The sequence below is a fragment of the Sinocyclocheilus anshuiensis genome, unplaced genomic scaffold (genome assembly GCF_001515605.1).
Source record: "Sinocyclocheilus anshuiensis isolate Anshui unplaced genomic scaffold, SAMN03320099.WGS_v1.1 scaffold419, whole genome shotgun sequence".
Classification (NCBI taxonomy): Eukaryota; Metazoa; Chordata; class Actinopteri; order Cypriniformes; family Cyprinidae; genus Sinocyclocheilus; species Sinocyclocheilus anshuiensis.
In genome coordinates, this window is record NW_015548228.1 from 160,920 (window position 1) to 172,981 (window position 12,062).

Below are 12,062 nucleotides of genomic sequence, written 5' to 3' on the forward strand. Positions count from 1 at the left end.
TAGATAGATAGATAGATAGATAGATAGATAGATAGATGTTAATATCTCTTGCTCTCCTGTGCCTTGCTTTAGCTAGGCCACATCAACTGCTTTACAAAGGACTTGGCAGACAATACTGTCAACCACATACACTTGAACTACAAGAACATTCATTAACTTGCACAGAACTGCAAGTTTGAAGTTAATACGAGGAGCCTGTGTTTGAGCTACAGCCTCATTCATGTGTGCATGTGTCACTGTGTGTATGTTTGCTCAGCTGTTTTTGATAATAGCAAAGTCTGCCAGTGTAAGAACACGTGATTATATATGAGACAGCAGATTGTGAGTCTGTTTGTATATACAAGATTTAATCACTCCATCTTGAATTCTGCACCAAAAACAGCTTTGACTTTCCAAACACAAACTCATACAGCTACAGTACATTCCAGTCTCCAGCATTGTGGCTTCTTATTGAAGAAAAAAAAAACGATTAAAACATTTCAGACTAATTAAATTATGCAGAAAAACACGGCCACTAAAGGAAAATGAATTAATATCAAAATCATGAACTTCTCAATAATCACTAACAATAGTTATATTTCTTTACATTATAAAATTAAAGTGCTTTTTTCATTTATAAAAGCAGCACGTTTATTTTCAGTATGTATCAGTATGAATCAGTATGAGGTTATCAAACAAGTGTGTGTGTGTGTGTGTGTGTGTATTTGTATTAACTGTAATATACAATGAATGTATAAAAATACACACACACATATACATAAAAGTATATATTTAATATGTTTATTTTTTAGTATGAATCAGTATGAAAAAGTAGTATGTTTATTCCTGACATTTATTCTAGTGCGAACCATGCGCACAGCATGCACCTTAGGTGTTTAAAATCATTTTATGAAATCAAATATAATCATTTAAACATACATTGCATTTTTGCACTATATAAAAATGAGAAAATAAATAATTGTACATATTTTATTTTAGTTTTTAATTAATATATTGAGCATTTTTGTTCATGGTATTGGACAAATACTTATATAACGCATACACTTAAATAAATATAAAATATGTAAATATTAAATATTTAAAAAAATCCTCTAAACAACTGGGAGACATTTGTTTGGTTATTTTACATAGAAATATGTCAACTATAATAACACATCTCTCTCTCTTTTAATGTGTAAGTGAATAAATTAGTCAAATGAAAAAGGGAATTTCAGCAAAATTCAGAAACAATGCTCTCAGATTCAAGTTTTTCAGCAGATTCATTCAAACAACCCACATATATACAATATAGCCTAAACACTGACTGTTAAAACCTCAATAAAGATTTTTGTATATACTGTATGTTTATCTGCATCATTTACGTGCTTTAGTATTTTCCCACAATGCATTATGATACAGCATGTGCAGAGTGCAGACGGTTCTTCAAAGTGGAGCAGACAAAAAGCCCTCATTGGATTTTCTCTCTGTGATTGGTGCATGAAATATGCTGTAACCATGGCTACGGTTGTGAGGCTGCCAGTGCAAGCGTGAACGTAAACCTCGGCGTGCCACGGCTCAGAGCAGAATACTAAACTCACAGGAACCCAGTCTGACCCATCTCTCCCTCTCTCACTGGCACTATCATGCAGGTCTGCACTGTGCCGCTGGCTGCAGCAGAGCATGCTGGGGTATGGTCCAGAAAACCCCACTCTCCCGACGTCCCCTGTTTCCCAGGCTCCTCTTCACAAGCCATACAATATTCATTGTCCTCTTCACTCTGTGGCACTTTCTCTATTAGTAGGCCAGATACAGTAAGCCTTGTCTCTTCATATATGCGTGCATGTCTTTCTTTCTCACGAGGTGAACACATATACACATGCTGCCTGACCTACTTTTCTTAATGAGGGTACTAAAGCCAAAGGCGTTCCCTCCAAAGGAAGCACCATCAGCACTAAGTATACTACAAATACATTTGCATATTTATGTGCTCAGCAAAAATAGCCTGCAATTGACCCTTGGCAGGGAGTTTGATTGACAGGCGATCTGACCAATCATAATGCCAAATCTGCCATTTTCTGCCAAAACAACTAATTTTGTGCTTAATGCACTTTAGTTGTGTGTAAGTAGTGCTAAAGTACAACTAAAGATATACTAAAGTATATTTGATTGTGCTGAAGTGGAACTATTGTAAGTATACTTCAGGTACACTTGAAATATCTTGCATTTAAAGACTGATATTATTCATACAATCCTAATCGATGGTGACAATAAAACACATTTTTGACTTAATATTAAGAAATGTGCATTGTGCACAAGTAGTACTCCACATAAAGTTTAATTATCAGTTTTATAAGTATCGAGTGATATGCCAGTAAATATGTTAATAGATTTAAACTATAATTAGTATGAAATACATTTATTTTAAATATATAGTATTACTTTTTTATTAGGGTATATATATTTTTCTTTCAATCAATATTTTTCAAATTTGGATCCCAAATTTTTACACATACTATATGTAATCCGATATTAAGAGAACAATTGTGCCCTCAAGGCACAAGTTAGCAAATATAACAACTAGTTTTGATTATTCGTAACTATCAGGGGACTCATAACTATATATACTAAATCACTAAACTTGTCTGCTCCCTCATAGAAATGTCATAGTACTAGCAAGAATTGGCAACCATGTTAAATAAACAAAAAATACCTCTGTGTTCCAGCAGATCTATGAAACTACAAGCTCTGAAGACTGTGTTATTGACCCCCACATTTCACTGTTAATTTAAAAAGTGTTTGTTCACATGGAAAAAACTGCTACTCATCCATCAGTGATCTCACACACTTGGTTTCTGGCAGCCACATCAGTTGGATCATGGGTAATAATCCAGGCACATCTATAGCTCTACTGGCTCCTCTGCCTCTTAAACATTTATCTCCAACAAAATGCCATCAAACAAGACAATCCTCTGTGTCAGTGCTGGTAATATCGGTTTCTGAAATATCTCAGCTCTACTGTTTCTCAGTTGTTCTTTCTCCATAACACTTTTTTTATGAAGGCAGGTTTCATATCGTTTTATTAAAGGGGGAGGCAGCAAAATGACAGGCTCTTCCTTGCTCATAAATCAAATTCCCACTATTGCTCCTCTAGTGCTCCCATTTAAGGGAATGATCTCAGATTAGAAAGAACATTAAGCCTCTTATGAGAACACTTTAGATTTATTGTCACAAGATGTCTGTTATCTCTACTACCAAAGAGAGCAGGGGCGCTACATATGGATGTCCTAATGTGCGTATGACATACCTGTAAAATGTTATTTTCTCAATTTGGATTGGCCAAGGTGGTGGGAATATTGCTGTCGCTGGGTGTTGCTTAGGTGTTAAATATATATCTAAACTACCTGGCAAAATTGAGTAGAGATTCACCATTATGGAATTTTGTGAATTTGTGAAGGTAAAACCTGACATTGACAAATAATGCAGGGTCCTATCTTACTATGCACTACCATTGAAAAGTTTGGGTGGGTAAGCATTTTTTTTTAATGTTTTTTATGGTGAACATAAAGTCTCTTATGTTCACAAAGGCTGCATATATTTGATTAAATATATAGTAAAAACTGTAATATTGTAAAATACTATTTAAAACGATTATTTTCTATTGTTATAAATTTCAAATGTAATTTATTCCTGTGATGTTAAAGCTGAATTTTCAGCATCATTACTCCAGTCTTCAATGTCACATGATCTTTCAGAAATCATATGCTGATTTGCTGCTCAAGACACATTTCTTATTTATATCAATGTTGAAAACAGTTGCTTAATGTTTTTGTAGAAACAGTCATACATTTAATAGGATTCTTTGATGAATAGAAAAAATGGTAATGTAATTCAACCAGTTTTATTATCCAAAACCAATATGACTGCAGATTTATAATGCATACCTAAAATTTAGTCAAATTATTATATACCAGAACTCTTGCTCATATAAAAAAATCTTTAAATTAATGCCATGTTTAAAAAGTGACTTTTATGGTTTCAAGGCAAGTCAGTGTGGCTTTCACGTAATTAATTTTTTTTTTCTGTTATATTGATTGGCAGCCATAACAGGAACCCTTAGTATATTAAAAGTCTAAAGATGACGAATTGCATGGAAGAAAGTGCAGAGTTGCAGTTCAAGAAATGAAAAGTCATAATTAGCTGATTGGGTTTAGACCGAACAATTAAGGCTTTATTAATGCTCACTGAGCGCGGTAATGAATTCAATAAAAGAACAGCATCATTAATCCTGCCACTGAGTCGTAGCTGCCCAAGCTGTGTGTTTTGAAGACATCAGCAGGTTTATAGATTAGCTCGTTTTTGATCCTCAAAATAAAGTCATTACATTGATTCTCAGCATTACACACATTGAGCATTATCTGCTGAGCTAAAGCTGCATGTTTAATTAGAGGACTGCTGCTCATTTCATGTGGTAGCGACATCATAATGACATGATAATTAACTTGTTTGTTTTTAAACAAATCATTTAAGCGAACAAACCAATCTCATTCACTTTTGTACACTGACTCTTATTTCTTATTCACTGAAGTCTATCATTTTTAAAGCCAATGAGACCTTGGTGGCTAAAAAAATCGGTCTTTTTACAGATAAAAGTCACGCTCAGCAGTTCACGCAATAGAGGAAAAATGTTTTCTTGTCACAAATACTTTTAAAAAAGCATATTAAAACTTAGTGCTATTTAACAAATCAAATAAAACCGTCTCAGTTAAAATCACATTTAAAATCACATAAAACTGATCATTTGTCACCCTAGTGTAAAAATGTAATCAAAACAATTAAACACTGAATAAATCAACTAACAAATCTAATCATTTTAGTGAACAGACTCAAAACACTTGAATCCTGGGAAGAATCAAAATCCCCACCACCAAAATTGGAAATACTCTAAAGCAGGATTTCAGTCTTCTTGCCTGAAAATGAGCTGTTGTGGCTGAGAGAATTATTTATTGCTTCAAGAGGGGGGCTGGCAGCTATATATTAATCTTAGATTTTTATGTGGGCTGAATAGAAAAACAGAAGATGAAGCCTCTACAAACAGTCTATTAACCCTATGTTTATCCGGTCATGGAAGACAGACTTTGAATCCACCTGGAAGAAATGACAAACAGGTCTGGTATGAAAGCTGTTATGGTATGTGATCGAGACAGACACAGTCACACAGAGATGTGTGAGATGACATAGTAAGATTATCCCGATGAACACAGCCTCACAGCAGATGGCAGTCATGTAGCAATGTTCCTCGAGTTCATTTCAGATACAGCTTATCTCAGAATCCACTGAAAGCCTCCTATTTTGCTGTGGCTCTCAACTCTGACCGCAACGAGAGTGTGTGTTTGTGTGGCTGTCAGTGCCAGTGACCTTCAATCTCAGAATCCACTGAAAGCCTCCTATTTTGCTGTGGCTCTCAACTCTGACCGTAACGAGAGTGTGTGTTTGTGTGGCTGTCAGTGCCAGTGACCTTCACACTGAGACACATTGCCTTCACAAATCTGTATAAAACATTGTCACAACAAGCCTTTAAATCGGAGCTTAGTGTGCGCCCCATCTAAAACGCCTTTGTTTTTATTGTTCCCGCAGATGCCCACCGGAACATTCTACCACACAATCCTCCTATCAGCATCAAGCACCTGACACTCCTCACGCTGTGCTCCTGCTGCTTCTTTCATGATCCTGATGCATCATAAACAGATCTGACATAAATACAGATTTAAATACATTAATAATCATAATAATAATAATAAGTTTTATTTTAATAATAATTTAATCATTTCTTTTTATTTTAATTATAGATGTTTATGAAGTGTTACTGTTCTACTATTCTTAAAACCTCTTCTTCCAGACAAAACTTCACGGCACCTATGCTATGGGCAAGAATGATACCTCAAATCATGCAACTTATAGAAGAGAGATGGTTTTTTTTTTCTTTTTAAATTCAATGATTTTTTAATTACTTATAACTTAAGATTCTTAGCAATGTTGGAACAGGTATGATGAACACTAAGCTATGGTTAACACTGTGTCCTAACCAGATGTGACACCAAACTGTGACACGCAATAAAAGGTGTCTTTTCCATGTTAATCAGCGTGACATCAGACATGGCACGAGTGACAGCAGATTCTATGTTAGAAACGGTTTCTATTTCTGCAATGTTGCGGTTTGAACAACATACATGCTATGACAATGATGATCTCAGGTACTGATTATGTGCTTCATTCAATGTTAAAAGTGTCTAATGTGAGTTTAAATATCATTTTGTGTGACCTTTATAGCCATACTGACAGCAACAGTAGATAGTTTACCTCAGATATTGAAAATAAATGAAAGCAAGCATGAACATTAAAACTGTTAACTCTATGCGAACCAACAAGCTTATTTCATAAAAAGATAATCAGTATATAATGTTAAAATGGTTTAATAGTTATGAATTAGATGATAAACTTATCTATTTCATTATGTGCATTGAGTTTTTAGAGAGCCCCCCCACTTGTGCTTCTGTTTGGCTGTAATGTTTGATTAATTTTGTTGCGTCACATAGCTGTCATGTCTGGTCTGTACAGACAAAGTGCTTGTCACTGGAATCTTACTGACTAATCTTATTGGCGAATATTAAAGACTAACTTTACTCATATAATTTAAATTTAAGACATTGTAGCTGATCCATGTGCAGCTCTTCAGTGTAACCTTCATAGGGCCTCACAATCACACAGGGTGCGAGATATTAAAGCGATCGCTGGGGAGGGTGATGTTGATGTCTGACTGTCATTTCAAGGCTAGAAGGACCACCACCCATCCAACTGGCAGTTTAACCTCAGAAAATAGGGACATCCCTCATTCCACACTCCATTTTCTCACTGCTGCTGCTCTATTCTCCACTCAGCAGACAACATAATTTCATCTCTGCTAAGAAAGCAATAGTCTATGGAGAAGGAATTAATGTGCGAGTCATTTATCTCGCTGATACAAATGTGAGCTCGGCCTGAGGAAGGCTGCGCATGTAAATACTGTACATGGCGTGTGTAAGGATTCGGGCTGCGTGGAGGTATTCAGCGGTTTAGAGTTACAGCTTTCATTTCCTTAAAACCAATGAAGCAGAGCTGTGATGATGAATGCCACCGTTGTTCAGTGACAGTGATCAATAGAAGAGATTTTTTTTAATTATTCAGCCGGTTTCACCGCTTCACAGACTACAGCAAAATAAAATAGCCTTTGATCTATGGATCTCTGAGCTTTAAGCAGGACAGGCCCCTACTGTATTTTTGGGTCATTTGAAAAAGTCTAACGATGTTGTTGTGATTGGTGTAAGGGTAGTTTTGTTAGATGATGTTTGTGTATTTGCACCCGACTGCATATGTGTGAGAGTGAGTCAGTGCGTGTTTGCCTATCCGTCTGCGCATGTGAGAACCAATGAGCGTTTATGGCAGCCTGCCCATCCACCGTGTGTATGAGTGTGCTTTTGTGTGTGAGGTGCAATTTCTGTGAAATTCTGTCTTCGCCACAACGCCTTTAATGGCTGGAGAAAAGGCTGACTGAAAAGACTACAGACAAAAAAGGGACCTATTGGCTCCTAAAAGATTTAACTTAGGAGCCAAATGTTTTTAAAGTTGACAGTATAACTAGATAACAGGGGTGTGCAATATTTATCGTCTATTAAAATACTGTAATTGTTTTGACGATGTGTCACTCAATGATCCATTCATAAAGACAGTCGCTTGCTTCGTTTCTAAATGAATCAGCCATTTTGAACGTATCATTTAAACAAATGATTCAATGAATCACTCATTAAAACAGGGACTTACTACCACCTACTGGTGGTTTTAGAGTCATATTTATTTATCCATGATAGGTCTAATCAGTCAAGGTACCACCACAAAAACACACTTTTTTTTAATACACAAAATTACACAATTTTGTTTAATTATTATTTATATAAAAAAATTAAAAATCCCCAAAAATACTAAGATGTAATTTTTTGTCAGTATCGCACACCCCTACTAGATAAAGATGGTCGTTCAGGTCAACATCGTTCATAAGAGTCAATTGTTCCCAAGCTCACATTTTCTTCATTGTAGGCTATGTATTTGTATGGCACTCTGACAAAATGAAATCACAGAGAATCAGTTTACATCTTTGGTTTGACTAGATCCATTAATATTGTTGAATCCCTATTTTTTATTCTATAGTTTTTTTTTTTCAGCTGCATCAACAGAAATAACTGACCATGCAGCACTAGAAACATTTATGCTTCAATTCAGGTGTCTTTCTGCTCGGTGTCAAACCACAAACCTCCGTTTGCATTATATCTCAACACAGTCTTCTTTTCAGCTCTTCTTTACTCAAGAAAAACTACAGTAGAGTGCATGATTAACAACCAATATTGTACACCATTACAACATCCGGGGGGAAAATGTCTACAGGATATTTGGAACAAAGCAGCCCAACAAATGGCTGATTCAACTCTCTGTGACGCTAGCACAAATAACACAATGCTCTCTGCCTCTGAAACACGCTGGATAGAACTGAACAAACATCAAGGGTGGCTGAAAGAGTTTTTGAATGTGGCAGAAGCAATTTGGATGAGAGCAAATATGTCATACTCATAATCTAGCTAGATTTTATCAGCAATCGACATACAATTATGCTGTGCAATGTACAGTCCCAAAGAGCATTTGGACAGTTAAGCCACATTTTAAAATGTATACTACAGAATAGTGGACTCTCTGTTGCCATCTGTGGTTTAAACATAAAATAGTAATAGAGTTTTATTTTTCAATGTTTACAGACCTTTTCTGCCAAATCTCATCGAACAGCTCTGAATAAAAAACATTATAGGCTTAATATAAAGCAAGAACCTGGGTTTGAATGCATTAGTATTTTGTTTATTTCTAACTAAAATTATCATGCCAAAAAGAAGTTATATTTCAAATGAAAAAAAAAATTGTGCTGTCAAACGATTAATCGCGATTAATCGCATCCAAAATAAAAGTTTGTTTACATAATATATGTATGTGTACTGTTTATTTATTATGTATATATAAATACACACACATACAGTATATATATTTAAAATATTTACATGTATATATATTTATATTATTACATTTCATATTATATATAAATATATTCAATATATAAACAACATATTTTTCTTAAATATACACATGCATGTGTTTGTATTTATACATACATACATAATAAATATACACAGTACACACTCATATATTATATAAACAAAAACTTTTGACAACAATTTGACAGCACTAAAAAAATAGATATAGAGTAGTAACATGTTTCATTAACAGTTGACAACCAAAAAGGGTTCAAATTCTTTTGTCTTAATTTTGAGCATACCCCTTTACAATTTAAAATGTAATAAACTACTTTTTATGTTTTACTCAAAAAAGTGTCTGTGATACATTTATTTACAAAAATGCCACATTTTCTAACCACTATATAATAATTAAGCACTGATTAGGTTCAAATTAAAGAGCAGTTATGGATTGATACGATTATTTAATGTATATGGACTTGTGTATGGATTAACTGGTTCTCGCCATGAATATAGCCATAGATGCTGGATTGGCGTTAAGAAAGAAATAAACAAACAATAATGTATATGGAGGTGAGTGGGATACACAGAAAAAAGAGAGTGACTGGGAAAGAGACTTGGATAAAAAATTTTCTAAACCAACAAGCACACATGAGCTCTGGCAGATCCCGAGGATATTTGGCAGTCAGACAGGAACGATCATGTTTACAAGAGACTGCCACATGGAGCCATATAAAGTCCTTATATGTCCCACTCACCCATCAGTGTCCTGGAAGTTGACGTTCACCTTCTTGGCAGAGCCCAGCAACTCTAAAGAAAGAAGAGAGGGAAAGAAGGATGAGTATGATTAAAAAGCAACAGTACACTGTGGGAGTAAGGACATTTCACAGCATGTTATATGATAGTAGGGTTTTATATACAGTTTATATAGCAAAAAGTAACATTTCAACAAATAAGTGTTTTTAGGCCAGTGCATTTGATTTAGGGCTTGAATTTTCCATTTGCATTGGAAAATTCACTATTTTAGGACTATAACTTTGAGTATGCACTAGAATAATGAGTGTGTACAAGAGCTACATGACCAGCAGTGAAAACTACACACTCTGAACCTAAAACTCTGCACTGCCTTCCAGCTTCCAAATAAAAACCCTTGAGATGGAACTATGATCATTTTTTGTGCATAATCAATGATTGAAATGTATACTTTTACATAAACATTGCATAATCTTCATAGTTTGGGCATGCTAATTAGAAAGGAAGAACAACAGGATAAGCATTCTTCTCAGTTGTGTGGGCCAGAACTATTGTTCAGCACTGACAGTAACACATGCATCCTAGTCACACGCAAAAAAAACAAACAAACAAACAAAAAAAACCTTCCTTTTACGGTCATGTGAGGTTATACACCATGACCATTTTTAGTTTGCATTCATATGGAGCTGCGTAGATGGCAAACTGTCTTGTTTCCCAACAGACACGGGGAAGAACGCTATGCCTGTCTCTAGGGGCTGTTCACTCCATCACTTCCCCTAACAGCAGCACAGCCATAAAAGGGACTCTGTGGAGCACTGAATACTGGTGTTGCATTTTCTTCCACCCATAAATCACTCATGCTTTACTCACAGCGCCACCAGGGGACCAGGAGGCAGGTTTAAAGGAAGAGTTCCAAGTAGATATAACTGCAGACCAGAGATCTCCAAAATGGGGCGTGAACTCCACCCTCCCCCATTTGGAGATCTCCAGGCTGCAAACTTTTAAATGGTAAACAGATCTGGATAAAATAGTTAACCTCACTAAATGACTAGTTGGTTATTTACTCAGCTGTATAAGCAATACAATAAACATCAGTTTTAGCTTTGATGCACATATTAAATGAGTAGATCTAAACTCTGCCCAAATTCTCCCAGAAATATTTTGTAGATGCATCTCTCAGATCTTTTTATAGTGCCCACAGTTAACCCGCTGGATAGTGAGGAAAAATATGGGTCAGCAAAATCTGGTCTTCAAACCTGAAAACAAAAATTGCATCACACTGACACACTCAGAGCACAGACAGAACTGGGTTGCCTTGTTGTACGGAAATATTAAGAGGTACAAATATGAGCCTGGAGATGTTCGCTCTGGGGACAAGAGGAGGAGTTTTGCCTCTTTGTAAAAATTAATGAGCCTGCAACAACTAGGGCCCGTATAAAAAAAAAGTAATAAAATCAGCATGTACTATTATAGTCTACTAGAGGTACACAACAGCTGTCAAGCCGGCATATATTTCCCCCAAATGACAACAGTGCTCTCACACCTGAAATGACCTCAACTGAATGAAGTTTCCAACACAAGCACACAAGACAAAATTGACTCCCTTTTGACTGAGGAGAAATCTAACATGCCTGAGATGTCTCCTCTTAGAAGACTACGACATGCTCTCCATTGTTGCTTTGTGCTAAAATATTGGGGTGGACAAAAGAGACTGATGTTCTAATGGAAAAATCAAAGAGCTGACTGCAGGACTAGAGACAGCAGCAAGGGGAGAAACAGCGAATGCTGTCCAGCCACGATTGATTCTGCATATCCGCCGTTCCCAGACAGAAGAATGTTATGAGATGTAGTGGAAAAGGTTCTCTGTGACTCATCTCTCTCTCTCTGTCTGCAGGCCGTCCAAAGTGGGACAAGTGTTGAGTACTTGGTGATACAAAAAAAAGGCAGGGTGAGGGATCATTTCAAGGCTCAGGGCATCATCTGTTGTTCACAGGCTTTGTAGAGACATGCAGTTAGAAAAATTGGAGTGGAAAAAAAAGGCATTGAGAGGTCTGAATGCCAGATGAAGCTGTAGCATTTGGACCAATCAGACACACCATTTTTCATTAGATTAACAAATAATCACAGACCCCTCACCCAATAAGCATACTGGGTGCCAGGCCAGCATGTCTGGGAACGACCCCAGGCCCCTGGTTACCATGGCAACCAGGACCCCTCAGCAAGATC

General features: G+C 36.1%; 1 protein-coding gene across 8 annotated transcripts in view; it reads right to left on the minus strand.

The window, feature by feature from the left end:
* caskin1 (CASK interacting protein 1) overlaps window positions 1-12,062 on the minus strand; it is a 97,794-nt gene that overhangs the window by 28,174 nt on the left and 57,558 nt on the right. For all 8 annotated transcript variants that reach the window (XM_016441544.1, XM_016441545.1, XM_016441548.1 and 5 more), the window contains exon 2: window positions 9,842-9,893. In XM_016441544.1, the coding sequence (XP_016297030.1) occupies window positions 9,842-9,893 (52 nt within the window). The remainder of the gene's footprint in view (window positions 1-9,841; window positions 9,894-12,062) is intronic.